The 25,307-nt window shown below is 48.2% G+C and overlaps 7 protein-coding genes and 1 pseudogene across 15 annotated transcripts; 4 read left to right on the top strand and 4 right to left on the bottom strand.

The window, feature by feature from the left end:
• Window positions 1–16: 16 nt before the first annotated feature.
• LOC9635232 (probable NOT transcription complex subunit VIP2) lies at window positions 17–3,654 on the bottom strand. 2 transcript variants are annotated; one of them, XM_024687181.1, is made up of 14 exons: window positions 3,230–3,654; window positions 2,987–3,112; window positions 2,797–2,908; window positions 2,557–2,732; window positions 2,049–2,502; window positions 1,772–1,987; window positions 1,620–1,715; window positions 1,475–1,563; window positions 1,211–1,405; window positions 711–1,160; window positions 538–590; window positions 435–476; window positions 239–383; window positions 17–167 (listed from the first exon to the last, which is right to left on the bottom strand). In XM_024687181.1, exons 2-14 carry the CDS (start codon window positions 3,044–3,046, stop codon window positions 93–95), a joined length of 2,163 nt encoding a protein of 720 aa, XP_024542949.1. In that variant the 5' UTR covers window positions 3,047–3,112; window positions 3,230–3,654; the 3' UTR covers window positions 17–92. The 2 variants fall into 2 exon arrangements, with proteins under 2 accessions (XP_024542949.1, XP_024542950.1); XM_024687182.1 differs by having other exon boundaries at window positions 1,796–1,987.
• Window positions 3,655–3,800: 146 nt separating this feature from the next.
• LOC112350642 (trichohyalin-like) lies at window positions 3,801–5,556 on the bottom strand. Of its 8 annotated transcripts, none has more exons than XM_024687171.1 (4): window positions 5,176–5,556; window positions 5,063–5,125; window positions 3,959–5,010; window positions 3,801–3,916 (listed from the first exon to the last, which is right to left on the bottom strand). In XM_024687171.1, exons 2-4 carry the CDS (start codon window positions 5,082–5,084, stop codon window positions 3,857–3,859), a joined length of 1,134 nt encoding a protein of 377 aa, XP_024542939.1. In that variant the 5' UTR covers window positions 5,085–5,125; window positions 5,176–5,556; the 3' UTR covers window positions 3,801–3,856. The 8 variants fall into 8 exon arrangements, with proteins under 8 accessions (XP_024542939.1, XP_024542940.1, XP_024542941.1 ...); XM_024687172.1 differs by having other exon boundaries at window positions 3,801–4,908; window positions 4,960–5,010; XM_024687173.1 differs by having other exon boundaries at window positions 3,801–4,908; window positions 4,960–5,010; window positions 5,069–5,125.
• A 75-nt stretch (window positions 5,557–5,631) lies between these two features.
• On the bottom strand, window positions 5,632–7,041 carry LOC9635907 (rac-like GTP-binding protein 5). The gene is made up of 7 exons (XM_002982046.2): window positions 6,706–7,041; window positions 6,562–6,649; window positions 6,376–6,485; window positions 6,246–6,309; window positions 6,127–6,191; window positions 5,999–6,064; window positions 5,632–5,916 (listed from the first exon to the last, which is right to left on the bottom strand). Exons 1-7 carry the CDS (start codon window positions 6,802–6,804, stop codon window positions 5,818–5,820), a joined length of 591 nt encoding a protein of 196 aa, XP_002982092.1. The 5' UTR covers window positions 6,805–7,041; the 3' UTR covers window positions 5,632–5,817.
• A 1,387-nt stretch (window positions 7,042–8,428) lies between these two features.
• Window positions 8,429–9,275, top strand: LOC112350656 (kinesin-II 85 kDa subunit-like). Its single transcript, XM_024687231.1, has 3 exons — window positions 8,429–8,582; window positions 8,898–9,133; window positions 9,191–9,275. Coding segments are annotated over exons 1-3 (375 nt in total). The 5' UTR covers window positions 8,429–8,444; the 3' UTR covers window positions 9,192–9,275.
• LOC9635906 (kinesin-II 85 kDa subunit) lies at window positions 9,193–10,652 on the top strand (the record flags this gene model as incomplete). The annotated part of the gene is made up of 5 exons (XM_024687230.1): window positions 9,193–9,447; window positions 9,507–9,659; window positions 9,711–10,063; window positions 10,113–10,326; window positions 10,381–10,652. Coding segments are annotated over 5 exons (1,206 nt in total), but the record flags the coding sequence as incomplete, so codon positions are not given.
• A 58-nt stretch (window positions 10,653–10,710) lies between these two features.
• LOC9635231 (SKP1-like protein 21) lies at window positions 10,711–12,589 on the top strand. Its single transcript, XM_002982159.2, has 7 exons — window positions 10,711–11,230; window positions 11,293–11,484; window positions 11,591–11,701; window positions 11,758–11,839; window positions 11,906–12,009; window positions 12,066–12,178; window positions 12,298–12,589. The coding sequence occupies exons 1-7, from the start codon at window positions 10,943–10,945 to the stop codon at window positions 12,470–12,472; spliced, it is 1,065 nt and encodes a 354-aa protein (XP_002982205.2). The 5' UTR covers window positions 10,711–10,942; the 3' UTR covers window positions 12,473–12,589.
• A 2,038-nt stretch (window positions 12,590–14,627) lies between these two features.
• On the top strand, window positions 14,628–15,241 carry LOC9635230. Its single transcript, XM_002982158.2, has 2 exons — window positions 14,628–14,726; window positions 14,790–15,241. Exons 1-2 carry the CDS (start codon window positions 14,667–14,669, stop codon window positions 15,093–15,095), a joined length of 366 nt encoding a protein of 121 aa, XP_002982204.1. The 5' UTR covers window positions 14,628–14,666; the 3' UTR covers window positions 15,096–15,241.
• Window positions 15,242–16,061: 820 nt separating this feature from the next.
• On the bottom strand, window positions 16,062–18,031 carry LOC9635904 (annotated as a pseudogene).
• Between the last annotated feature and the right edge of the window lie 7,276 nt (window positions 18,032–25,307).

Here is a 25,307-nt window from a genome sequence, read left to right as displayed (position 1 = left end):
TTTGCGAGAAGGAAAAAAAAAAAAAAAAGAAGCGAGAGACTGAGAGCTCTGGAGCGCGCTCTCGATCGATCGATCAAATTTCTTTAACAACATCACGATTGAGCTGGTGGCGGCGGTGGGAGCTGCGGTGCCTTCTCCAACATATCGTAGTGAAGGACAAAGTTTTCCTGCGAAGAACAAAAGCAAAAAACATGGATGATCAATCGAAAACTCGAGCAAAACCAGATCCTGGATTTACCTTTCGTGTGGTTTCCCAGTTATTTTGATCAAAAAAGATGTAAGACCCACGCTCGTAATTGTTGGTTTTCACTAGCGGCTCCACATTCGGCACCCTCGTGAGCCACATATGCTGAGCCTTGTGAAAAAACCACCCTCTGTTTGATCTGAGAACGAGAAAAACTTTAGAAAAGCCGAAGAGAAAGCGAAGAACTTACAGCTCGTTTGCAGCGTAGAGCTGGGCCTCATCCTTCGGCATACTGCGATAAGCACAGCGTCAGTACGAGTGCTTTCACGACCAAAGTAACGAGTAAAACTCACCTGTAAAAGATGTAAAACAGGACCTCTTGCGGTAACCTTCCAAAATTGCCAGGCTAAAAAACACAGCGTGCGTCCATTAGTAAGACATTACAGCAGTAGGAAACGGTACAAAGCAAAGACTGAAAAACTCTAAACGAAAGAGAGCGAGAGAAGAGAGTGAGAGAGACACAAACCTGGAGTCTGGGAGCTTGTTGTTGGATGTAGCACGCAGGCAAAGTAAACTCCGGGTCGCCTTTCACTGGTCCTTCGGCCCAAGGAGAAGCAAAAGTCTTGTAGAGGTTCTCCCGCGAGTTTAAGTTTAGTCCTAGAGTTGTTAAGTCAGTCCCCAGCGCGAGCGTGGTGAGGTCAGGTTCAGTCATTCTTATTACACTCAGCAAGCCTAGAAGCCCAAAGCGGTCCATGTCCTGTAATGGTCGCATTCCTAGCTCTCTCGATGGCTGCCCGACTGCTGTAAGCTGTTGAGGATGAGCACCCAGCCGGAAGTGTGGCTGCTGGTGGTGCTCATACTGGTGCATCAGGTCGTAAGAACCCAATCCACCACTTCCAACCACAGCCGGGCTTCCCGAGCGCAGGCCCAGTGATATTTGCGAGCCGGTTGCACCCGGTTGGCCGGAAGAATGCATCTGGACGACAGTTGGAGAGCCTAAGTTTGCACAAGCAACTAGAAAAGTACCTGATAAGAAGCTGGCAAGCCGTGAGAAGAATGATACGAGTCTTGCATATGGGATAGATTTGACTCGGCGGTGCTAGACGAGCCGGATAGCTGGTGTTGCTGTTGCTGCGGCTGCTGCTGTTGCTGCTGCTGTTGCTGCTGCTGTTGCCGAGCAACAAACGATACACCCAAAGGAAAACCCCCCGATCGACCCATCTGCAATACACCCTCCCGCATTGTAATCGGCTCACCAGAGAAGATAAGATATAAAGGAAAATAACGTACCCCGAAATGCTGCGGCGGCATCAAACCCATCGAGTTCTCATGTTGACGCTCCTTGTGATGCATTTCGGACGTCAAGTCTCCATTGCCACCTGAAAAGTTCTCTCGTTTTAGCTCACAGATCAGACAAGAAGAAGACGGACTGAACCTTTGAAACCAGGTAAGGCGGGGAAATCTTCGTTTTGTATGCTAAACTCCTGATTTTGTTGGCCAAGCGAGTTGACGCCTTGTTTTCGGAATGCGGCTGCAGTTTACAAAGTCAAATTTGCGCTTTCTTAGAGGACCTCAAAGCCAACCAACCTAGAGGATTTTGGAGACCACCACCTGAACTCTGCCGGTTACTTAAAACGGGGAAGTCGTTGATATCGAACGCGGCGCCGTCATTCTGGTTACCATCACTTCCCAAGCCCAGATTTCCGAGCTGACCATTTGCGGATGCCATTTGCCCCTGCATACCCGACCCCGAATTTGTTGAGAAGTTGGATCCAAGCAATGACACAACTTGAGGGGGTACCGCTGCGAAATAGAACCTTTTACAAACGCAAAGCACAAGCTTGAAAACTTGTAGAGAGCTTACCTCTAGAAATCATTGCCAGCAAGTCGCCTGAGGGGCTGTAAGTAGTGTTGACGCTCTGCTGAAGCATGGGACTCATGGCTCTTCCCGACGCCGGTCCTCCTCCACCGAGGCCGCCACCACTTGGTATGGGCCCCAAATTCATACGAGACGAACTTAGACTAGGTACTCCTAAACCACCACCCGAGCTCAAACTCCTGTTAAGGTTGCTCCCTGCTCCAGCTCCTGCCATATTTCCTACTGAAGCCTGCACCCTGGGACCTGAACCTCCTCCCATCTGGACCCCTCCCAACCCTGTCATGCTCCCCCTATTACCCAAAGTCACTGTATTCGGTGACATCCCTGGACCCGAGACGCCAGCTCCATTCATACCACTACTAAGAGGATGGTTTCCTACAACGTTAAGTCCGGCACGATTGCTCATAGAGTTATGCCCGTGAAGACTACTCTGAGACAACTGCAGAAAGAAAATGGCATCAAGTCATCTGCGAAGGCTTTGATATCCACAAACCTGTGAGAGTCCGATGGGAAGATTACTGGAAGCAAACCGTCCGCTAGGCAGTCCTCCGGTGGGCTGGTGTACTCCACTCGAGGAACCACCGAGACCTGCGTTTCTAGACGACAACGAGCTGGGTAGAGTTTGCATGTTGTAGCTCCCTTGGACATTGCTAAACCCCTGTATCGATCCTGTTTGATAGTGTTGGTCGCCAACACCAATCACTTTAGTGTCACACGATACACGAGGGCTTACCTCCGTGGTTGAAAACGGGCGTGGTGGAAGACTGCCCCGAGAAGGAAGACGCAAATGGTCTTCCGGAAGTCCCAGAGTCAAGCAGTGTCGAGGCGGAGCTGTTTAGCGAAGACTACATCATCGACAGCCGAAAAAAATAGAAGTCAGACTTCTCAATCCGAGGGGGTCACAGACCAAAGTCGTCGCTTACCTCTTTGAAGTTGGTATCATGGCGAAACGGATAGTACATGATCGACTCTTGCTCAAACATCTAAATTGCATTTGTCCTAAAATTCGCTATGTAATCTGCACCGTTCCCGCTCACACATTCTTCTATCTGCGCTTGAGAAAAGAACAAAAAAAAAAAGAATTATCAGGAGTCAAAAAAAAAAAAAAAACCAAAAGAAGAAAAAATCAGTCCGAGGAGAGCCAAAGGAAAAGCCAATGCTAATACCTCTCCTAAATCTCCACAATAGAATTGAGTGGCGCGCAGCTCTAGCTTTGACTTCCCTCGTGTGCCACATTCGAGCTTCTTCTTCCTGGAGGCCTAAAACGCGGAAGCGCCTGCTGCCTGGGAGCTCTCCATCAATCCCAAAAACCCTAACAATGCCGCACCTCGAATTAGGTCAAGACGCCTCCTCCATCGCGATTTCCTGCGCGCCGGGAAGGAATTCGCAGCTGCCGCCGTCGTGCTCGCGCGCTGGAGCAACAGCGCCGAAGAAATCACTCCTCCGCCGTCGTCGCGCTCCACAAATAAAATCAAAGCCCTTCTCCCACCTAGCCCAGTTTATCGGCCGCAAAAACAATACTGCTAGGAATAAGGGTTTAGCGTCCTCCCCGGAAAACCAAGCTCATTCCCAGCCATTAACTCCGTTCACACTGCCCGCCCTTTATAAATTATCTAGTTCCTCGGGCGTTTACTGCCGAGAACTTTTACCAACAGTTAAACTCGTGTTCTTCACGAATTTACTGGGCACACGATCACGGAAGTTTTACTCGCTCGCTCGTCTACTTGCAGCTTTCGATCGATCATGCGTTCTAATGGCTGCTTTATTGGAGCTGGAAAACTTTTGGAGACTTTTCAGAACCTCGCAGCCATGAACGCTTTGTCCGGGACACCAAAGTTTCCTCGCGACAAAGCCTGCTTGGAGTTAGAACTTCCTTCGATCGGGAATGAGATTACCTCGTAATGGAGCCTGTGTTCTTCGCAAATCCTCCTGCAAACCTGCTGTAGCATTCGCTCCCTCCTCTCCTTCACAAGATCTTCCTTGAAACTGGCCACTTCCTCGTCCACTTCCCTCTCGATCTTCATCCGGAGCTCCTTTCTTTCCCATTCCACCCGCTCCATCGCCCTCTGTCTCGCCACCTCCAGTTCCCTTTCGTAAACGGCCGTTTCCAGCGCCTGGGCCAGTAGCTTCATCCTTCCAAGAGCGTCCTTCTTCATCTCCTTCGCGACGAGCTCCTCCTCTGCTAGAACTTTGTCCTCGACGAGAGCCAAAGTCTTTGTTTTCTCCGATTCGATTAGCTTTAGCTCTTCGTCCTCCAGAGCCGCTCTGAAAGAGTTCAGCCGCTGCAAGCTTTCCAGCTCGAAGCTCTTCGTCTCCAGCTCCAACACCTTTGTAAGATCCTCCTCTGTCTTTTTCCTCCGCTCTGCAAGATCTTTGGCCATCTTTGCGCTCTCCTCTTCTTCCTGTTTGAGCCTCTCCTCCCAAGCACGCTTCCTCTCCAGCTCCTTCTGCTCGAGAAGTTTATACTCGAGCTCCAGATCTTCTTGAAGCTTCGAGTTCTGTATCTCTTGCAGCCTCTTCCTCTCCTCATCTATTTGCCTTTCGACCTCTTCAATGACATCCCTTCGCCTCTGTTCCATCAAATTGCAGCCTTCCTCCTCGAGGTCCTTCTTTACCTTCTCCAGCAACTCCGTTTGCATGGACGTGTAATTTGGAGAAAGTCGAGGTTGCTCCATTGTTCGTAAGCTACTCAGCATCGATCTTTGGCCCTTCTTTTGCTCCGCTTCATCCCCATCACCTCTCGGCTGCGGTACGTTGTATTGCAGGCCACCCTGGCTATCTTTTCCTTCGCTAGACTTCCACTTCACCATTGAGCCCTGAGTGCTTCCTTGCTCTACGGGTGCGGCTGCAAAGAAAAGAGAGAAATACATGACACTGGACAAGAAACTAATCTTACTGGGACTTGGAAGGCGTCCAATATCAGCTCGAGCTCTCGGGCTGACTGGTTCTGCCAAGTTTAAGCAGCATTCTTAGGAAATACACAACAAAACCTTTCTTACGCAAACGCTTTGGTGGAAACATCCTCGGAAGCAATGAAATCGCCTGTGTTGAAGTTTCAGTTTCTACACAAGCAGTGCCGCTATTTACAAGCAGAAGAACAAAGCAAGGCTACCTGATTATAGTGTGAGCGCATTCCCTGTACAAGTTCGTGCGCTGGTCTGAGTAGTCTAGCAAACTTAGAACAAAGGCTGTAAACAAAAAAACTTACGGATTCCAAACAGCCCTCGGCATTGTTTTAACTATTCTCTCTTTTTCCCTCACAAAACGGCCTCCATTCCACTACAAAAGACTCTTTCAATCCTCGCCTACCAATTCTAAGAAGGCCTCGAGCTCCAACTCAACGATCTCTACGGAAGGAAGAAAGAAAACCGGCGAAAATTTCATCGATCTCACCTTCGCCTTCGCCTGTGGGATTGTAATCGTCATCGATATCCTCTTCCAGCACCGAGCCCTCGCAAGAATCCGCCATAGCGTTCCACTTGAGAATGGGGAAATTTCTCGTTGCCCTAGCTCCTACTGCCTGTCTCCTTGTCTTCCCTCCCACAATAACTAACAAAGATCCCCACTATTGAGGGTGGGTTTTCTTCTTAAAAATTAGCTTACACTTGGCATATCCTTTTTAACGTACTAAATGCTAGTAGCAATAAGAAATTTTCTTTCTTTCCAATCTGTGTGATATGTTGGTAACGTTAAATCGATGGAACCGGTTGATGTTCTCTGTGGCGATCCATCTAAAAAACTCCGCAACTCCGCTCTAGAGTATCGTACAGGCCTTTTGCTTCTTCTTTTTTTTCTTCTGCTTTGGAGGTTGGAGGACCACCTTGATCGCAGCATCAAACACTGCCTTTACATTCTGGAGCACAAAGAATTTTGGAAGAGGTTTAGAACAAACAACACAGCAGCAAAAAGCTTCACTCCTTTGTCACAAGACGGACCTGCTGGGTTTTCGAGCTACACTCGATGTAGGCAGCAGCACCGATTTGCTTCCTCAGTTCTTCGCCCTGGAAAACACGAATATGACTCGGGGCATTAGAAAGAACGAACAAAAACATATTTTTTGTACCTGGACAGTGGTGATAGGCGTCGCTCCCGGATGATCGGCAAAAAACTGCTTATCATCTCGCAAGTCTGGAGTTGAAAAGAACCAGCATTGGCAAACGGTGAATCAAATCAAGGACTCACCTAGCTTCGTGCCAACGAGAATGACAGGCACCGTCGGGGCGTAGTGTTTCAGCTCTGGAATCCACTGCAATGCAATGTAGAACATGGCGTAAGCAAGAGGTTTCAAGTTTTAAGTCGAGCGCAAAGAAACCTTCTTGGAAATGTTTTCATAGCTAGCTCGGCTTATAAGTGAGAAAGCTAGAAGGAAAACATCGGCTCCTCGGTAACTCAATGGACGCAGCCTGTTATAGTCTTCCTGGCCTGCGAGATTTACGAGAAACAAAAAGCAAGCATGCGTTTGCGTTAGAACAAGCCGAGTTTTTCCAGCTAAACGTACCAGCGGTGTCCCAGAGACCCAAATTCACAGTGTTGCCATCCACGACAACATTGGCACTAAAGTTATCAAAGACTGTAGGCACGTAGTCCTGGAATCAGACATTCACGGTTAGAATTCCCATCTAAAGAGAAGAAAAAATCTCACAGTAGGAAAAGTGTTGCTTGTGTAAGAAATTAGCATGCATGTTTTGCCGACGGCCCCATCTCCCACAGTGACACATTTAATAAACCTGGAAGTGCTCATCGCTCGAGTTCTAGCTCCTTTGCTTGTGATCGCACCCTACATTCCACTGTTCCTCTCCCAAATCGAGAAAAAATCCCACTATTCCCAAGAAGAAATCCAAGCAACCTGTCAAATGGAACAATGCGACGCGCGCGCAGCCATCGCCATGCCGGAGGAGCTGGATCTTGCCGCTGCGCAAAGCCCTAATCCAGCACAAACCCTCGTTCCTTCCCCGGCACAAATATGAAAAACCCTAGCCGTTGGATGCCGAGGGAATATCCTTTGACATTGTCGCCACGTGGCGGATCGAGTAATTGTCACTATGCTACACAGTCTTCCAGGAGGATGAAGACGACACTTTTGCGCGCTTCCCGGAGATGGAGTAAACAATGAGGTATGTTCTAGGCCCATCCGCTGCTGCTAGCCCATCCAAAGCTCCCATTTCTTGCGTAGATCTCTCTTCCTTCGAGGCTTCGTCCGGATCGATCGAAGATCGCGCCGAGGTAAGAGTCGGAGTCGTCGTCGTCGACGTTGCCACCAGGCTTTCCAGCTCGAAGAGATCTGAGCTAGAATCGGAGGCGTGGTCATCGAAATCGCCAGAGAATGCCGGATCGAGAAGCGGGATTTCTACCGAGAGGGGCGACCCAAACGCTCCTTGCGACGATCCCTGGCTGCTGCTGAGATCTAGCAATCGACTTGAGGAGTGGAAGCCGCCAAAGACTCCAAGTACATTTTCCTGGGCAACCAGCTGGATCGGTTGCTCCTCCGGCGATGGATCGATCACTTCACTCACATCGACGATGATCGGATGCTGCCAGGTCGAGACTGGTGAATTCTGCGGCCCCGGGACGCCAGCTTCGTCATCGATTCTTCCCACTGGCATCAGCGACAGCTTCTTGAGCCGGATCATCGCCGTCTCTCGCAGAGATTTCTGCTCCATATGCGCCATCAAGCTCGCATTTTCCAGCACCGAGTTGGAGATCAAAGGTGGACCACAGAGGCAAAAGTGCTTGAGCCTGGAGATGGACGAGTCGCAGCTATCGGTGGAGGCTCGCGCGGCGCTCTCTTGAGACGATTCCTCCTCGCTGAAAACCCCGCTCATGTAGTGGACATCGCTACAAATCCAAGAGGAAGAAGAAGCTCTCGTGGATGCCTTTGACAAGCACACACCCATCTCTTCTATGACGCTTCTGCCCTCAAGCTCTGGGAGCTCCAGAGCTAGCTTTATATCCTCCATGCTTCCATGGATTAAGCTTAAAGGAGGATTTTCTTCACTTGGTCGAGCTCTTTCTCTCTCACTCCTTAGAAAAACTGGGTGCCTGTATTGAGACAAGAAGACAAGGGCGATTTAAAACCTTAGAGCTGAGAGCTTGCAGAGATAGTGTCAATCGATTTCTTTGCTTTTTATAAGCTCTGACCATGGTGCTGTCTTGGGACAAGGAAGACAGTGATTAAAATTACCTTGACGAAGAGGCAACAAAGCCAGAGCTCGCAGAGACGGCCAAATATTTTGTTCCCGCAAGAGGTTATGGTGTCCAGGCCCATGCTGCGTGTTCCTCCATCCATGTGACCGTGGATCCGCGACCGTTAGATTTCACATGACACGGAATTTTGATTCTAGGGTTTTGTTTTCTTGGAGCTAGGGTTTGCGCAAGGATGCGATGGCGACGGCGGACGCTCCCTCCAGCGGCCGGGAGCGCGTCCAGGTCGTCGTGCGCTGCCGCCCGATGTCTCACAGAGAGCTTGTCGCCCGGCGCCGGAGCTGCGTCAAGGTTTTCACGCGGCAGCACAGGATCGAGGTATTTCGATCCCGCATTGCATTAATCGTGCTCTAGAATCGCGAAATTTCTTCTCGAGATGAAATCTTAGCTGCATTCTCGTGCTTAGAGTCGGAAAGTTGCTTGGCGATTTTAGCCGCGCAATTCCTTAAATCTTAGCTGCATTCTAGAGTTCTTCTTTTCGTTCTCTAGATGCCTTTGGAGAATGAAATTTTAGCTGCATTCTAGAGTCGCAAGGTTTCTTGGGGATTTTAGCCGCTGCTCAAAAGAACCCATGTTTTTGCCTTCGCTATTCCGGTTGTTCTGCTAAAGCTCAATGATGGATGAACCATGCAGGTGCGTGGACCTGGGCGACGAGGTCCGATCGACACTGGGGTCAGAGTTTTCGAGTTTGATCGAGTTTGCGACTCCAAGTGTTCCCAGGAGCAGCTCTACCAAGAGGTAGCTCATCCGGTTGTGGAGAGTGTGATGCACGGCTACAATGGTACCGTACTTGCATACGGGCAAACCGCGTCTGGGAAGACTTACACAATGGAAGGCTTTGACGATCAGCCTGGTATGGTAACGACATGGTAATCAACTGAAATGACTTCTTGTCCATATGAGCTTCTCACGGTTTTTCTTTACAGAGTACCGGGGGATAATTCCCTCTGCGTTCCAGGATATCTTTTCTTACATCGCTAGGAACCAAAGCTCAACCCGGTTTCTCGTCCGTGCATCATTTCTGGAGATTTACAATGAAGAGATCAGAGATTTGCTGGTACCAGGCTCTTCTGCCGCCAGCACAAAGCTGGAGCTGATAGAAAGCGCTGACGTTGGAATTTTTGTGAAGAACCTTACGTGCCGCAGAATGCACAGCTTATCAGACATCTTGCATTTACTAATGGTAAGTTTTTTTCTCTACTAGTAATTGACACTGAAGGTGCATTCCTTCTTTTTTTGTAGGTAGGAAAGAAAAACAGATCTGTTGGAGCGACTCTGATGAACCAAGATTCGTCTCGTTCGCATTCAATCTTTACTGTGACTGTCGAGGCTAGTTACGTCGCCGAGAATGATCCAGGGAAACGCCTTCATGTTCGCGTTGGAAAACTTCATCTGGTATTTTTTTCTTTTCTTGTTTCTCGATTCTAACTTGCTTCAGTATTTCAGGTCGACCTGGCCGGAAGTGAAAGAATGAGCAAAGCCGGTGCCAAAGGGAAAAGATTCCGAGAGCTGACCAACATAAATTGGTCTCTCATGGCTTTGGGAAACGTAATATCTGCGTTGGCTGACGGAAAAAGCACGCATATCCCGTATAGAGACTCAAAGCTGACGAGGCTTTTGCAAGATTCACTGGGTGGAAACGCCAAGACAGTGATGGTTGCAAACATCGGCCCTTCGGAGCATAACTACGAAGAGACCGTCAGCACACTGAGATATGCCAACCGCGCAAGGAGCATCAGGAACGCACCTCGTATCAACCAGGACCCCAAGAGCGCCTTGCTTGGCGAGGAGATTTTGAGGTGAGTGCTTCAATGTTTCCAAGAGCTACTTAGTGAAGAGTGTTTCCAGGCTGAAAGCACAGCTCAGTGACGACACTCGTAACGCCGGAGTCCAGCACCTGGATCCTCGAGAATTCAGTGAGAAAGCTCTGGCGTTGATGCGAGTCGAGCTTGAGCCACAGCTCAAGCTCACCTCCTTAGCAACATCATCGCCGGACAAGGAAAAAGAGGAGCTCACCGAGCGTCTGCTACAACAATTGAAGAGAATCCAAGGACAAAACAAGGTAAGTCAAGCTCTCCTTTCGTTTTTCTCGTTCTCAAGCTCCTGTGATTTCCAGAAAGCTCGGGTGGCATACAATCCGCAAGCTCGGCCTTGGATGTACAGGCCTCACAGGCCAGGAAACGTACCACTGCTCAGAGTAAGCGTTTACAAAAAGGCGCCTCCACAGGTGACTAGGAAGCCGACCAAGAATCGAAAGAACGCGAGGAAGAACCAGCGAATTCCATGCCGGCTCGCCGATGCTCGGCAAAGAGCCGTGGAGGTGAGACACCGGAATTTTTACATCTAAAAGTGGTAATTCTAGACCATAAGGATGGAATATTCATAGCATATGCCGATGTTTTAAATTCCACCCACAAAATCACTTTTCTAGGTCTAGCAGAGGCGCTGTGTGTTGTGGCGAACGAAGAGCTGGGCCGCTGGACGCTGGAAATTCGCTTCCCGCGCCATCGATTTGATCAGCCAGTAGTATCGGTTGTCTCACCTAGTGCCCAGATTCCACTTCCAGCCGCCGCCAAAGCCGGGGTATAGGGTTCTTCGTGTGATTTCCTTCCCCCTCTCTCTCCTCTCTCTCTTCTAGGGCTCCAATGTGATCCTGGGATCTTGTAGCTTAGATCGTGATGTCAGTGATGATGGCAGCAAAGTGTCTCCACTCCCCCGCGCCACTGCCGGGATCGCCACTGCATGACAAGGCGCCGATTTGCCTCGAGACTGTGGATGGCTCGCGGCACGAGGTGGAATGGGAGGCGGCCATGCTCTTCCCTCTCGTCCACCGCGAGGTCTTGCTTAACGGATGCTGCCCCAGGGATAAGGTGATAATCGCTCTTCCGGCTCAAGTTAATCCCAGCACGCTTAAGTTGCTACTCGAGTACTGCCGCTTCCATCAGGTCCCAGGTCGGTCCGATAAGGTAACATCGCTGGTTGGGATTCATGGTTTCGTGATCTTCGTGCTCTTCCTTTTCTCTTTTAGGAGAGGAAGTTTTTCGATGAGAAGTTCGTCCGGCTAGACACCAAGACGTTGTGTGAGCTCACGTCGGCGGCCGATAGCCTGGACATGAAACCGCTGGTGGACTTAACCAGTCGAGCGCTAGCTCGGATGATCGAAGGAAAGACTCCGAAAGAGATCCGCGAGACATTTGGGCTGCCAGACGATCTAACCGAAGTAAGAAGCGAATGTTATAGATCTCTCACAGGCATGGCACTTTTGTTTCTTCTTTTTCATTCCACTTTTCGTTTTCTTTGATTCAAATGGTTTTCGTTTGATTCAGGAAGAGAAGCTGGAGCCTGTGAAAAACACCACGGATGACATGAGGATACGGCTGCTCAATCGGCTGTATGCAAGGAAGAGAAAAGAGTTGCAAGACAAAAAACTTTTAAAGGTATGAGAAGTATCCTCGTACCTGCGCTACAATTCTCTTTTCTCTCTTGACTCTAGGAAGGCTCTATCGAAGAATGCAAAAGGGACGAGCGGTCAGTGGATGACTTGGTTTCCTTCATCGATGGCGATGACAAAGGAGGTATGTGCGTGTTTACTCGCTTCTACTAGCATAGTTTCATACTCGCCATTTGCTACTCGCTCGCAGATAAGCTAGCGAAATCAGGAAAGGCCAAGAGGAAAAAGAACAGGAGAAAGAAGGATCAAACCTCTTCGAAAGGGAGCTGCACGACGTCCCTGGAGAATGACGAAGTAAAGGTCGCAAGTTTGGTTGCCTGTGTGACTTTAATGGATTTGCGCGTGTATAGGCCGAGAACTCTGGAAGGTGTGAGGACAGCCATCACTTGCCCGAGGCCGACGAGCTGGGCTACCCCGACGAGGAAGACGACTTGGATCCCGCCATGAAGGAGGAGCTTGACAGGTTCATATCAACTTACATCCCTCAGTCTGTGCTTTCAGAATTATAAAAGCATCGCTGTTTCCTTCCCTCGAGAACTTTGTTCTCGTTTTCTCGCTTGAGCCTGATCGATTGAGCTTCAGGGAAGTCGAAGATTTTGCGAGGAGACTAAACGCCGACTGGCCCAACCGGATGCAAGAGATTCTCGCCTTGGCATCTTCGAGCAACCAAGAACACGGGCTTTGGACGACGACGCCGACGACGACAAGTCCAACACAGAATTGTTGTCAGCCAAAGACACACGAGCTCGTTGGATGATCCCAAATTTTTTTTCCTCTTTTTCTCTTTTTTCTTTCAAATAACTTTTTCTCTTTTTTGTTCCTTCCATTCTTTCTATGTACAAAACATTAACAGGAAAAATTAAAAGTTCTCGACTGTGTAGCTCTATAATAGCCTGCTAGACGGCTCTTCCGTGTGGACCGACTTGAGTCGCAGTTGTAGTGGTCCTTCCTTCACATTATAGAAAGAACGCCCGTGATCATGATCTAGCATTGTATTCCTGGGATTTGATCCTTCTTAACGATCAAACATTTCTTTGGCTTCTTCTCGTGCTGTGCTGCAATTTCATCCACACCACCATGTCTACATCTCCAATCTGCCTGAAGCTCGCCAGCAAAATGCATTCCTTGTCCACTGCCAAGCAGGAATTAAGACTTCTTTAACGAGTAGTCACAAAACGTGCTTCTTGCCATGCCTGTGAGAGATCTATAACATTTGCTTCTTCCTCCGGTTAGATCGTCTGGCAGTCCGGATCTCTTTCGGAGTCTTTCCTTCGATCATCCGTGCTAGAGTCTACTGGTCAAGTCCACCAGTGGTTTCATGTCAAGGCTTTCGGCTGCCGACGTGAGCTCAGACAACGTCTTGGTGTCTAGCGGGACTAGCTTCTCATCAAAAAGAAAGATCTCGAGCCGCGAAACGATAAATTCCAACCAGCGGCAGTGCGTACTCGAGTAGAAACTTTACTTGTCCCTGGGACAGCATCCATTGAGCAAGATCTCGCGGTGGACGAGAGGCATTCCACCTGGTTGCGCGCGGCCCGCAAAATATGCCCAATGCGGGTATATGTGATCACCATCGTCCTGTAGAGAATCAAAGGTTTTTCCCTCCCCAGAAACGTAATTGTCGTCGCAAAAGGCCCGTAACAGGATTTTCCAAGAGAAGACATTGGGATCCTGAATCGAGTGAAGGACCTTGATCGCCTCGTCAATGTGCCCAAACCGGGGATATAAGAGGTTACGCCGGTGCTTAGCTCGTCTTTGGTTCCTGAGAATAATCTCTGGCTGCCATGGAGAGAAGAAAGACTTGGTTGACATGAGACCTGAAGAGTTCGTGTATCAAAAGAAACTAAAACGCACCAAGAAGAGCCACATCAAATTCCCATGAACTCAAAGCCTTGTCTCCCACCAAGGAATGGGAGTGACAATACGCATTACGGTTTCCTTTTCTTGGTCGGAGAGTTATCAGTGACAAAACCTGCTGCAAAGCAAGAAAAGGGAATCGATTGTTTTCTTCTGGAAAGCACGCCTGTGGTTACGATTGCCGAATGCGGCTGGACTCCGGTATGCCTTCTCAGAGACATGCGGACAAGACATGGAAGTTCATAATATTGCGTATTGTTTGCAGATGTGGAGCCGATCAAAGACGTAGCATTGCTCTCCGGCACCTTCGGTGGAGACCACATCAATCCAAACGCGGCTGCTCATCCGGGCCTCGTCTACGATGCCAAGGCGCCGGAATTCACGGACTTTCTGTGTGGATTGAGGCAGGAAATACGAAATGTCTCCACTTTCGCGAACTTGAAACCATCTATTCCACACGACGACGCAGCAATCTCAACTATCCCTCTATCGCGATCTCTTCGCTCAAAGGAAAGAGGATCATCCACCGGCGAGTGATAAACGTAGACGACGACGCTACCACGTACCGAGCAAGCGTGGTGGTGTTTTGGTATCTTCTAAATGAAGATAAAATATCCTTTATCTTTGGAGGAATTTATGTGCTTTTCGATTTTACGAATTAGTCTAGACTTTCATGGTGCTGCCACCCTCGCGCCCAGCAGTGTGGACACACTGGGTAATCTTTCTATGGGCACGTAGAAATCGATGTCTCCTGGAGTCTCTTCGCAGCGGTCTTGCCCCAAAAAGGGTGTCTAAGTTTCGATTCCATTTATAATTTAGCAAATTAAAAGAAACACGCAAACTCCTAAAAATGTCACCGTCTAGAACGTTGAAAAATTATAAACTGAGCTAGATTTCAATATTTACTTGTATAGTAGTGTAGTCGACGTAGAAATTTTGTATTCTAGCCGCAATGTGGAGCCATGTACTGCTGAGTCGTCAAGATAAGCGTCGCTCCCAGGACTATATAAACAAGGCCTTTCCAGAGCTCAACTCATCTCTAGTTAAAGTTGTTTACTCATTTTCTTCTTGGTTATTTCTTGTTCTATCTCATTATGGCATTTCGCGAGGTTTTCTTCCTGTGTATGCTGGTCTCGACCCTCTCCATCACCCAGGTAAGAAACTCTCATTCGATTGTCCCGCAAGAAGCTCACAATTTGGATATCTTACTCTTACAGGCTTGCCAGTTTTCTCGATCCTGCACTGATATCACCTTCGACAGGAATTCGACCGTGATGAGAGCCATTTGCAGCACATCCAATATGGAAAGGAGGAACGCCTCCATCGATGTGAACAATTGCGTGGGCAGCAGCAATGGTGTCCTCGACTGCTCATCCAACTTTGCCTCACGATGCATCAACATCAGCTTCAATGGGCTCAACGTGGCTGCCCGTTGCAACCGCGGGGATGGCGTTCTCGTCTCTTCCACTCGCAACCTCGACGATTGCATCCAGAACGTCGAGGGAGTTCTCCAGTGCTGCTAGATCCTTTTGGATGATCAAACTATATCCATATGATGAAAGATGAATAACTGAGTGATCTCCCACATGATCTCTCCTTGTTTGGCACGTATGTGTCGCTGTTCTGATCAATAAAACTTACTCACGGAAGTTGTGGGGCTTTTAAGACAGACTGGAAAATATTACTTGTACAACTTTTTTTCAATTTGTATAATGAAAATACTACAAAGACAAATCGATTTATATTAAAGGTATATTATGAGAATTTTAAAGCCTATGATCCCTCCTTATTAATGTGCCGTTTCATCAAGGATTAAAATCATAAATGTAGTCAACATGGGCTTGCTGCTCCTGATCACCAAAGATGATTGACAACACACGATCATACATGTCAAGAATATTGTCTTCAAATACAGGATTATTTTACCTCTGGTTCGGCAATTTTTGGGGTGGAATTGGACAATGGCGACCAATCCAGCTGATTAGCAATCGTAGCCATCACTGTAAAAGACAAAAAGATTAAATCACGTACGAATCAGGTTACACGCTTGGACAGACACACATGCAAGCGAGTGCAGACATGGACCATGATGTTTCAAAAGAAACACAGAGCCAATCGACGCATATTCAATCGAGATTGAAGAACAGGCGTACCTGTTTCATTCTTCACTGGCCGAGAGGTCACAGTAGCAGCCACCAAGAGGACGAAGAAGAAAAAACTTAGTGCGTGAGACATGATCTAGAGTTCCTCTTGCAAAGAAAATCTATCAAAGAGAGACCGATGATATGATCAGCGTTTGTGTTGATATCGTATATATGCTGCCGAGAAAATGTCAACCACTGAAGAACCGCCACGTCGACATGCAAAGCGGCAGTTTTGACTGGATGGCTGGAAACCAGACTTCCAGTTAGCTTTTCCCTCTCCAATTTTACTGGAATTCACTCGCGATAATTCTTTTCATATGCTAATGTTTATTAACTTCTGCACTTTCAAAATTCTAGAAGCGTTGCCATCAAAATGGCTAGAGCTCCCAAGATCCTGGAGGGACTTCCACTGTTTCCACCCGATCTTTCGTCAGCTCGGAAAGCAGGATAGTTCCGGCACTGCGGTGATTTCACAATGTCTCCAAGGTGACTATCACCATACACATCTTGGTTGCGGTACTACGTCCACAGGGCATGGGTATTGTTCTTCACCTAAAGAGAAAAGCGCAAACTGAGATCGATCAAGAGGTTGAACTCTCGGGGTTACCTCCAATATGCCGTGACCAAAGCTTCCGTCTCGCAGGGCCGCAGGGCGCTCCATTCCGGCTGCCTGTCCCAGCAGAATTGATTTGCCGCTGGCCCAGAGCCGAAGTTTTGAGCACAAACTCCACCGACTTGGGGGACGTTGTCCTCAGGCTTGGGGCATTTCCCCGGATCGTCAGCGTGCTCCGTGTCCACTCTCTTTATATTGCCGCCATCGCCCACCACGATGTAGAGCGCGGGTCCAGCTCGTAAGTGTAACTCTGTTCTTCCTCTCATAGGGATGGACCTGGAAGAACATCGAGGATTCCTGTCGAGATCGAGAAGAGAGAGGGATTTACATGGCCATTGAGGACAATGTGGACGCCGGCATTGTAGAGAAGCTCCTCCATTTCGAGACGCATGCACTCGACGTCGCGGTAGTGGGAGCGGTAGCTATTGTACCACAGGAGCCTGTTGACGCGATCCTCCCAGCATCAGGAAGTGGATGCCGCCGACATCGAACGAGTAATAAAGGCTGGAATTCGATCCAGGAGGCACCGAGAACCTGGCCTTGTACGTTTTGCCCAATGCCTGGGGCTCGATCTCGTGGTTGGCACCTCCTCCATGAATCTGGGAGCAAGGAAATCAGGGATTGGATTGCGGATTTATAGTCTTGCTTGTTAGCAGTGGAGAGACGCACACGAGGAGGAAGAACTCGCTGTATATTCAACTGTATATGGATGATACTTACTGCCACGTGGGCATAATCACATGCCACATCATCTCTACCTCTAACATTCTCATTCACGATCAAGCGGTTGATCCAAGTCTTAATCTAAGCCTGAATCATGCCTAGTTAGTCTAAGATGATGAGCATAGAGAGCTGGTGAGAAAATCATAAGAAAAACTCATCAATCAACCCAAAACTTGGTTCTTAGTCTTGAACTTGCTTGCACGCTCTTTGCTTTTTGCTATGGTTTCAATCTTGCCACTAGCATGTGGTCTTGGCTGTGAACTGCCATGCTCCCACTTCTACTGCTACCAGGCACTTGAATCTCCATAAGCGTCTTTCCCAATTGCTAGAAATTCCTGCAAAGAATTGTTATGCAATGTTCTTGAATCTTGTTTGATCCAATTTTTAATGTGGGTTGCTGAAATTTCTCAATCTCCCACTGGCTTTATGCTCTGCTTGCTACAGCTTGCTGCTCAGCACATCTGCACGGCCTGGTGCCTTGATGCAACACCTCAACCATCTAATGCATCTAACAAAAGCTTCAAACATTGCAAAAAAGATTGCAATCAGGAGGCTCATCCTCCTCCTCATCACTGGCCTCCTGGTCAGCAAGTGCCATGCCCAGGATCAAGGAGCCAACTGCTCTAATATCATGTTAGTAGCGGAGAGACGTGCACGAGGAGGAAGAACTTTCTCTCTGTACTCTCTATTGAACTGTATATGGATGGTACATATACATGAACTTACTGCCACGTGGGCATAATTACATGCTACATCATCTCTACCTCTAACATTGCCTCCCCTAGTGATCCCAGTGGGGATGATAAGTCTCCCAGATTGGCATGTCTGGAAATGCACAGCTACAGCAGGGCGATCCAGTGCCATTGGTGATGAATTGATCCGAGTATGTGAGATCGCCCACCATGAGGAGGAGTGAGGGATCGTTTCAGATGACGTGATCGACTGTGGCACTCGAGTTGTGAGTGAGTCCCAGATCATGGGAGCTCAAGATCTCCCTTCTCACCTAGAACAGCACAAACAAGCAATGTCAAGCTCGAGCTCGAGCTCTGGAAGAGTTACCTCGTCTGCGCTGCTCCGGCTCTCAAACTCTTGACTGTAAGTTGGAGAGCTCTTCGAACAGCACAGTGCCTGATTGCCTGACTTGGGCGATGCATTTGATGGCCAAGCCGCGAATTCGTCCTCCTCCTCGTCTTGTTGGTCATCGAGATCTCGCCTACCAGAGCAGCAGCAGCAGCAGCAATAGTAGCCATGCCTTTGGCTAATTTCTCGATGCCACAAAAGGAAGTAATCCTCCTCGAAGACAGAAGAGAACTCTCAAACTCGGCGCGCTCCGCCCGCTCCACGTCGCCATGTATCCTGCACGCGTCATCCAGCCCGTGACGCACGGCTCGAACGGCATCCTCTCCACGAGCTTGGAGCCAGCCGCAGCGTCCCAGCAGATCCACCAGGCACATATAATGCTCCCACAGCAACTCCACCTCGCTTTGGCAAACAATAAGCGATATGGTATTATGAACTTCCATGTCTTGTCTCCATGACTCTGAGATCGTTGCACTCCTCAAGGGATACCGTCCTGAATGGAGTCCAGCCGCTATCAATTCGGCAATCGTAACTACAGGTAACACAATGTTCTTTCCAGAAGAAAACAATCGATTCTTTTCTCTTGGTTTGCAACAGGTTTTGTCACTGATAACTCTGGGGAGCCAATCAAAGACGCAGCATTGCTCTCCGGCACCTTCGGTGGAGACCACATCAATCCAAGCCTCGTCTACAATGCCAAGGCGCCCGAATTCACGGACTTTCTGTGTGGATTGAGCCAGGAAATACGAAACGTCTCCACTTTCGCAAACTTGAAACCATCTGTTCCACACGACGACGCATGGCTTCCAGCAATCTCTCCATCGCGATCTCTTCGCTCAAAGGAAAGAGGATCATCCACTGGCGAGTGACAAACATAGACGACGACGCTACCACGTACCGAGCAAGCGTGGAGGCTCCGGACGGTGTTATCGTATCGGTGGGAGCTAGCGGTATCTTTGCGAGCCGTTTATGTCAAGCGAGTCCTTCGCTAGAGACAGTTGACAGTTTTTAGGGCTCTTCTGAATTTTAGGGTTCTTCGACAAAGATTCTTTTGGCGCTCGATGGATGGATGCATTCCCTTCGACCCGTACTGAGACAATGCCTGGGTCACAGCACAGGTTGCTCAGTGGAGCTCCTTTTGGGGTTGAAATCCTGCGGGAGCTCCAAGGATTTAGAGAGGGGAAGGGTGCTCCACGATCCTACGTTTCTTGCAGCTTGATTGGCATGTATGGGAGGTGTGGCAGCTTGGTTGAGGTGAGGAGGTGTTTGACAGGATGCCTTGCCACAATGTAGTGGCCTGGAACGCTTTCATCTTGAGAATGGCGAAGAATCTCGTGCTCTGGAAGGCTTGTCATGGATGGAAAGCCAGGGTTGCGGACCGGATTCCGGGACATTCTTTGCAGCGATCGAGGCTTGCTCTGCTCTAGCGATCAGAGAAGAAGTGAGACTCATCGGTGGGAAGATGATCAAGCTGGAAGCTCTGGAACAAGGCATGAGAATCCACCCTTGAGCTAAGAGAAGTGGCAAAGATGATCATGTAGAGAGCTCGCTGGTGGAAATGTACACATACTGTGGAAGAATGGTGGAAGCACGCATGGTTTTCGATAGAAGCTCCCGGCACAGTGTCATCTCGTGGACTGTTCTAGTGCTCGGGTACATTGTAAACGTGGAGAGTGAGCTAGCACTCGAGGTTTTTGGTAGCATTCGCAGATTTGGCTGGGAGAGAAAAGTGGGAGAAGCTTTGGATGGAATGGCTGTGAAAGTTAGCACTCTGGGAAAAGGGAGAGGAATCCATCGTTGTATCAACCAAAAACCCAAGCTCAGGGGACTCTACCTTGAACCTAGGGCTGCATCGGAGCCATAGATTAAATCATGCATAGCATATAGTATATGCTAGCAGTTAGAACCACTAACCTTTCAAAGGGGGGAATCCAAATTGTGGATCCCTATCTCCATTCCATCATTTTCTTATCAATTCACAACATTCTTTCACTTGTCCTTCTTCTCAGCCCTTGGAGATTGGGCCATTTTCTCTTTTGTTTTCTTTCTAACAATAGATTTCCAGTGAAGAGGAGTATCGACACCTCTTCATTTGGCAACCACGGCTTTTGAATTCCCCTTCAGGTTCACAAATTCTTCCGTTCTTTCTCCATTCTCTGTGCGCAGATAGCAAGAACAATCAAGCAATCTATCCAACTCGCTAAAATTCGCTACCCAATTCGCCACCCAATTCGCTACCCAATTTGCCACCCAATTCGCCCAAATTCAACAAGCAAATGCCACCACCAACCTGGATCAACGGCGTCCAAGTGGTCGCCGCCCAACGCAGTAGAGGCAGACGCTTCCCAGAGGAGATCTTTGAAGAATCTGAAAGCTGTCTCTCAAGATCTCCGAGTCCAATCACTAACAAAGACCACCAACAGCCCTCTTTGACAAGAAACTCCAATCTACCAGCAACTTCATCAGCAAATGCCCTCAATAGCTTTATTGGTGAACTCCATCTCCGAGCACAAGACCACCCACTCCAAGCTCGAGACATCAACCAGTGCGCTTGACACAAACTGACACCACTGCCGAAACGAACCCATCTTCCGTGCTGTCGTCGACCCAGCAATCCTAGCGTTCCAACACAATTCCAAATCCTGCACCCACTCTAAATACTGAAGCACATCCTCAAAACCTACACCAACGACGAACCCATCACTTTGTTACCCGGTATCAGACAACTTGTCGAGGGACAACTTCACAACACACCACCGATTTTTCGACAACCCCTCCAACAAAGTCAGCAGCTCAACATTGAAATGACAATCCGAACTCGGTTCGAAATCAACACGTTCACTGCGACAACTCTCGCCAATCACGCCATTGCCCAATCCGGACTCAAACAACTCGACGACATTATCGAAGAAATCATTCCAGACAAACCCGAATATCCAAAACTCTTCATCAAACTCCATCTCGGCACCAGCAAGTGGAAGACCAGTTTGCATACTGCACCAGCACACTCGACCCAACACAACTTGGCTGAACACAACCCAACCCAACACGCACCACCATTGATATTTGCACTGAAAAGAAAGAACAAGCTCACAACAACTTTATCGACAATTGGCCCGCCAACAGTCTTCCCGAAGTTCAGCCCGAACTACATGATTGACTGCAGACACGAATCTGATACTGACAACCAGTAGAAGAATGCATGTATCCAAAACCACGAAGAACATCCAGCAAGTCGGAAGAAGACCAACAACGACTTATCCGACGTTTAGATAGAGATTTGAAGAACTTAGAAACGAAGAGAAAGAAAGACCAAGAGAAGTTGAATCAAGTTGTTAGACCCTCCAAGAGAGAGAATTACATCCGACACGAATTATTACCGCGAGCTAACTCCGACGAACCAGTATCGGACATCCACGAAGAATACAACAACTACACAACACCACCGGACACACCACCGGCAGCACCCTCGACGGCACCCACCGAAGTGCCCGAGCCTGAATCAATACCCTTGACAGCACCCACTTAAGTGCCCGAGCCTGAATCAACACCCTCAATGGCACCCACCAAAGTGCCTGAGCCCGACCAAACATTCGAGCAGTTGACATAGACTATGCCCGAGCAACAAAACATTTTTCAAGCAGCATACAACCACTTCAAAGGTACATTCACCAACCCCATCTACAGTGACAACGAACGACCAAGTTTCCCGCCCAGCTTCACAGACTTCACCAGATCAGCACCCTTTTCGCCATACCGACCGATCTTCACAACACCAATATATCCCACATTTGCTTCCAACATCTACTGAAGCCCGCTATCAGCAAGACCTTTCGAACATGGTTTCAACTTCAACATGCCGACGAGACAACAACTCAACTTCACCAATTACAGTTGCACTCCGATATACCCAGTCAACAGCAGTAAAGACGAACAACCCGAATCGTCCAATAGTCAAGCACTTGATGTCAACAACTCACACCGAACTGCTGAACAGCTACAATCATCCAACAACAATGAGATCGACAAACCAATCATCGACGACAACAATCTTCCACAGCAACCACAGTCACCACACAACTATATGTTCGAAGAACTCTTTAACAATTTAAAAGAACAACCACAACCAATACAACATAACTCCGACAAGTATGTCGACAACAAGTTCGAGCACCATCTTCCAAAAATCAACACCAGCAAGCAACCCGATACTGACGATGATGTCAACGACACACCCGAAAACAGTCCCAACACAGAAGAACAAACAGAGAAGAGTCCACTAAAAAACAACAACAATTCACCACCTTCCTCTTACACCAACTTTGCCGTCGACCCCAACGCTACAAATCACCTTAGGACTCCACAGTGACAACCTGACAAAACAACCTTGACAATACCGACATTACTACCAACAGCAAATGGCAGTCACTACTGCTGTTGCCAACATACCTGTCGGAAGATACGTCTCCTATCCACTATTTCATGGTCTGAAGTCAGAAGATGCCGAGAAACATGTTGAACAGTTCCGAGAAGCAATTCGAATCAATGGCCAGACAACCAAACTTCCATACTACTTCCGATGTACCCTTCGAAAGAGAGCCAACGAATGGGCTCAAATGCTTCCTCAAAATACAAGTTTCGACGACCTCGCACTCAAGCTCGTAGACCGATTCAAGTCTTCCCTCACTCAAAGCCAACGACTTCACAAGATCCAAAAACTCAAGCAGAAGTCTGGTCAATCCATCAATGACTACACTCAAACCTTCACTCGACATGCCAGCAAATGCGGCAACAGTGCCACCGAAACATTACTTTACCAATGGTACATGCAAGGCCTCCGACGATCCCTCTGAGAAGTGGCAACACACATCAACATTGCCACTTACCTCGAACTCACAAGAGCCCTTCAAGATGTTCAAGCTCGACAAATGACAGCACAAGTAGATGACACAAATAACTCAGATTCTGATAGTAGTTCCAATGACGACTCCGACGATGAACTCGGAGAGAGCACCAAGTCAAAACTTCAGAAACTCAGGAAAACAATCAACAAGCTCAATGGAAAAGCCAAGGCCGACATCAAAGAATTTCAATCTGGAATTTGGTGTACTAAGTGCAAGAACGAAGGACATCCGGCAAGTGACTGCAAGCTCCAAATCTCCAAATGCCAGATCTGTACCAAAGAAGGTCATGACGCCAAGACTTGCAGATTTCGAAATTCTCCAGAAGTTCGACAAGTCTCGAACTATCCCCGACAACAGTTTTGACAACCATATCCAATCAATACTTCGACAATTACCAGCCACCACCTCCGACAAATTGGAGACCACCGAGAAACAACTTCCAACACCAGAGTCGACAATGGAATGATCAACCTCGCTAAACAACTACAACGATCGACAATACCCGCTGAACTAGAACTACCTAGCAAACCGCGACAACTACAACCAAGGATACCAACAATACCCAAGATACCAGAACCGAAGATACCAAGGCCAAGGTTATCAAGACCAGGGCTACCAAGGCAACTACAACAATCGACCATGGCAACCTCAACTTCAAAACCAAGGCGGTCCGCCAAGACTTGGTCCGCCGCCTCCTCGACAACAAGATTAGAACCAGCAGCAACCACCAATAACAAGGATGGTCGAGACCGACGAACTACCTTATGCCAACAATGACGACTCAGATCCTCAAGTCATGGCAGTACAAACTCGAGCACAAATTCAAGCAGAAAAACAACAACAACCGGACAGAGATTCCGGAGATAGTGAAGAGAAAGGCCCTGAGAGCCTAACAAAACTCCGGGAATGGAAAAAGAAGCAGAAGTTAGCCGCCAAGATACAATGGCAACTCGCTCTACAACCACCCGAATTAGTGATTTTAGACTCCGACAATGAAGCTCAACCATCACCAGCTCGACAACAATGCCAAGACTCAATACGAGAAAACTGACAGACAAATCGTCCAACATCGACACTGACACCAGAACACAATTTGGCAAACTTCAACAAAATCTAAGAAGTAGCAGAGACTATCCTCAACCAAAATATTCAGATCACCATTGGCCAACTGCTGAAGATTGCACCCTACCTCACCAAACAGCTCACCGATCTGACATTTGCACCGACCAACACTTTGACAGACTTGTCCACACTCAACTCGACACAGACAACTGTTGACATATTTCAAACTAAGATTCAACCAGGGGATTGTGACAATGATGTTCTAACAATTGACCTACGACTCGACAAACACCTTGTTCGAGGAGCCATAATTGACAGCGGCTCCAGTGTTAATATTATTGAAGAAAGTCTTGTACAACAACTCAACATCGGCCCAGTCCACCCAGCACCTTTCAATGTCCGAATGGCCAACCACCGATCTGTTCAACCCAAAGGCATCATCCGAAAAGTCAACACCACCATTCAAGGCGTCGAAATACCAGTCAACTATGTCGTCCTCAAACTACCGGAGCAGACTGATGGATACTCAATTCTCCTCGGTTGACCTTGGCTCCGAACTGCCCAAGTTTATCAAGATTGGCCCAATGACAATCTTATCCTTCGAGGACCAGACGGACCGACAACCATGTCAACAAAAGTGACCAAATCGTTGTCCAGCCACAACCGACCTATTGACTTGGAAGAATATAATCTCGAAGATGGCCTTGACGACTATGAAGAACAACAAATTCTCAAAGCCTACCCCGATCTCAAACCTTTGGCCGAGATCGGCCTATTTCGAATCGTCGTTGACTTCCAACGAGAACGACCCCTAATTACATCAGCACTGAAAAATCCAATCACTCAAGATACAAAACTTGAAGCACCACCGGCATTCACAGTCAACAACCACAATAAAGTCGCCTACATTCCGTCAATTCCAGCTGACCAAAAACTCAAAAAAGTCAGCCTCGCCGACGACGGCAATGAACACTACATTGTACTTGCCACTAACATCTCGGCAAGTTTTTGAGACAAAGGCATCAATCTTCTCCGAAAGAAGAAACACTTGTTCACTTGGAGTTATTGAGACCTTAAGGGAATTTCGCCAAAACTCAGCCCTCACACCATCACCCTTCTTCCAGACTCAAAACCAAGAAGACAAGCAGCCTACCGGATGAATCCAAATTTGATGGAACAAGTAAAGAAAAACTCGACAAGCTTCTCTAA

Source organism: Selaginella moellendorffii, unplaced genomic scaffold (assembly GCF_000143415.4).
Source record: "Selaginella moellendorffii unplaced genomic scaffold, v1.0 SELMOscaffold_52, whole genome shotgun sequence".
Classification (NCBI taxonomy): domain Eukaryota; kingdom Viridiplantae; phylum Streptophyta; class Lycopodiopsida; order Selaginellales; family Selaginellaceae; genus Selaginella; species Selaginella moellendorffii.
Note: the sequence above shows the minus strand (reverse complement) of the source record. Positions and strands in the feature narration are given on the sequence as shown.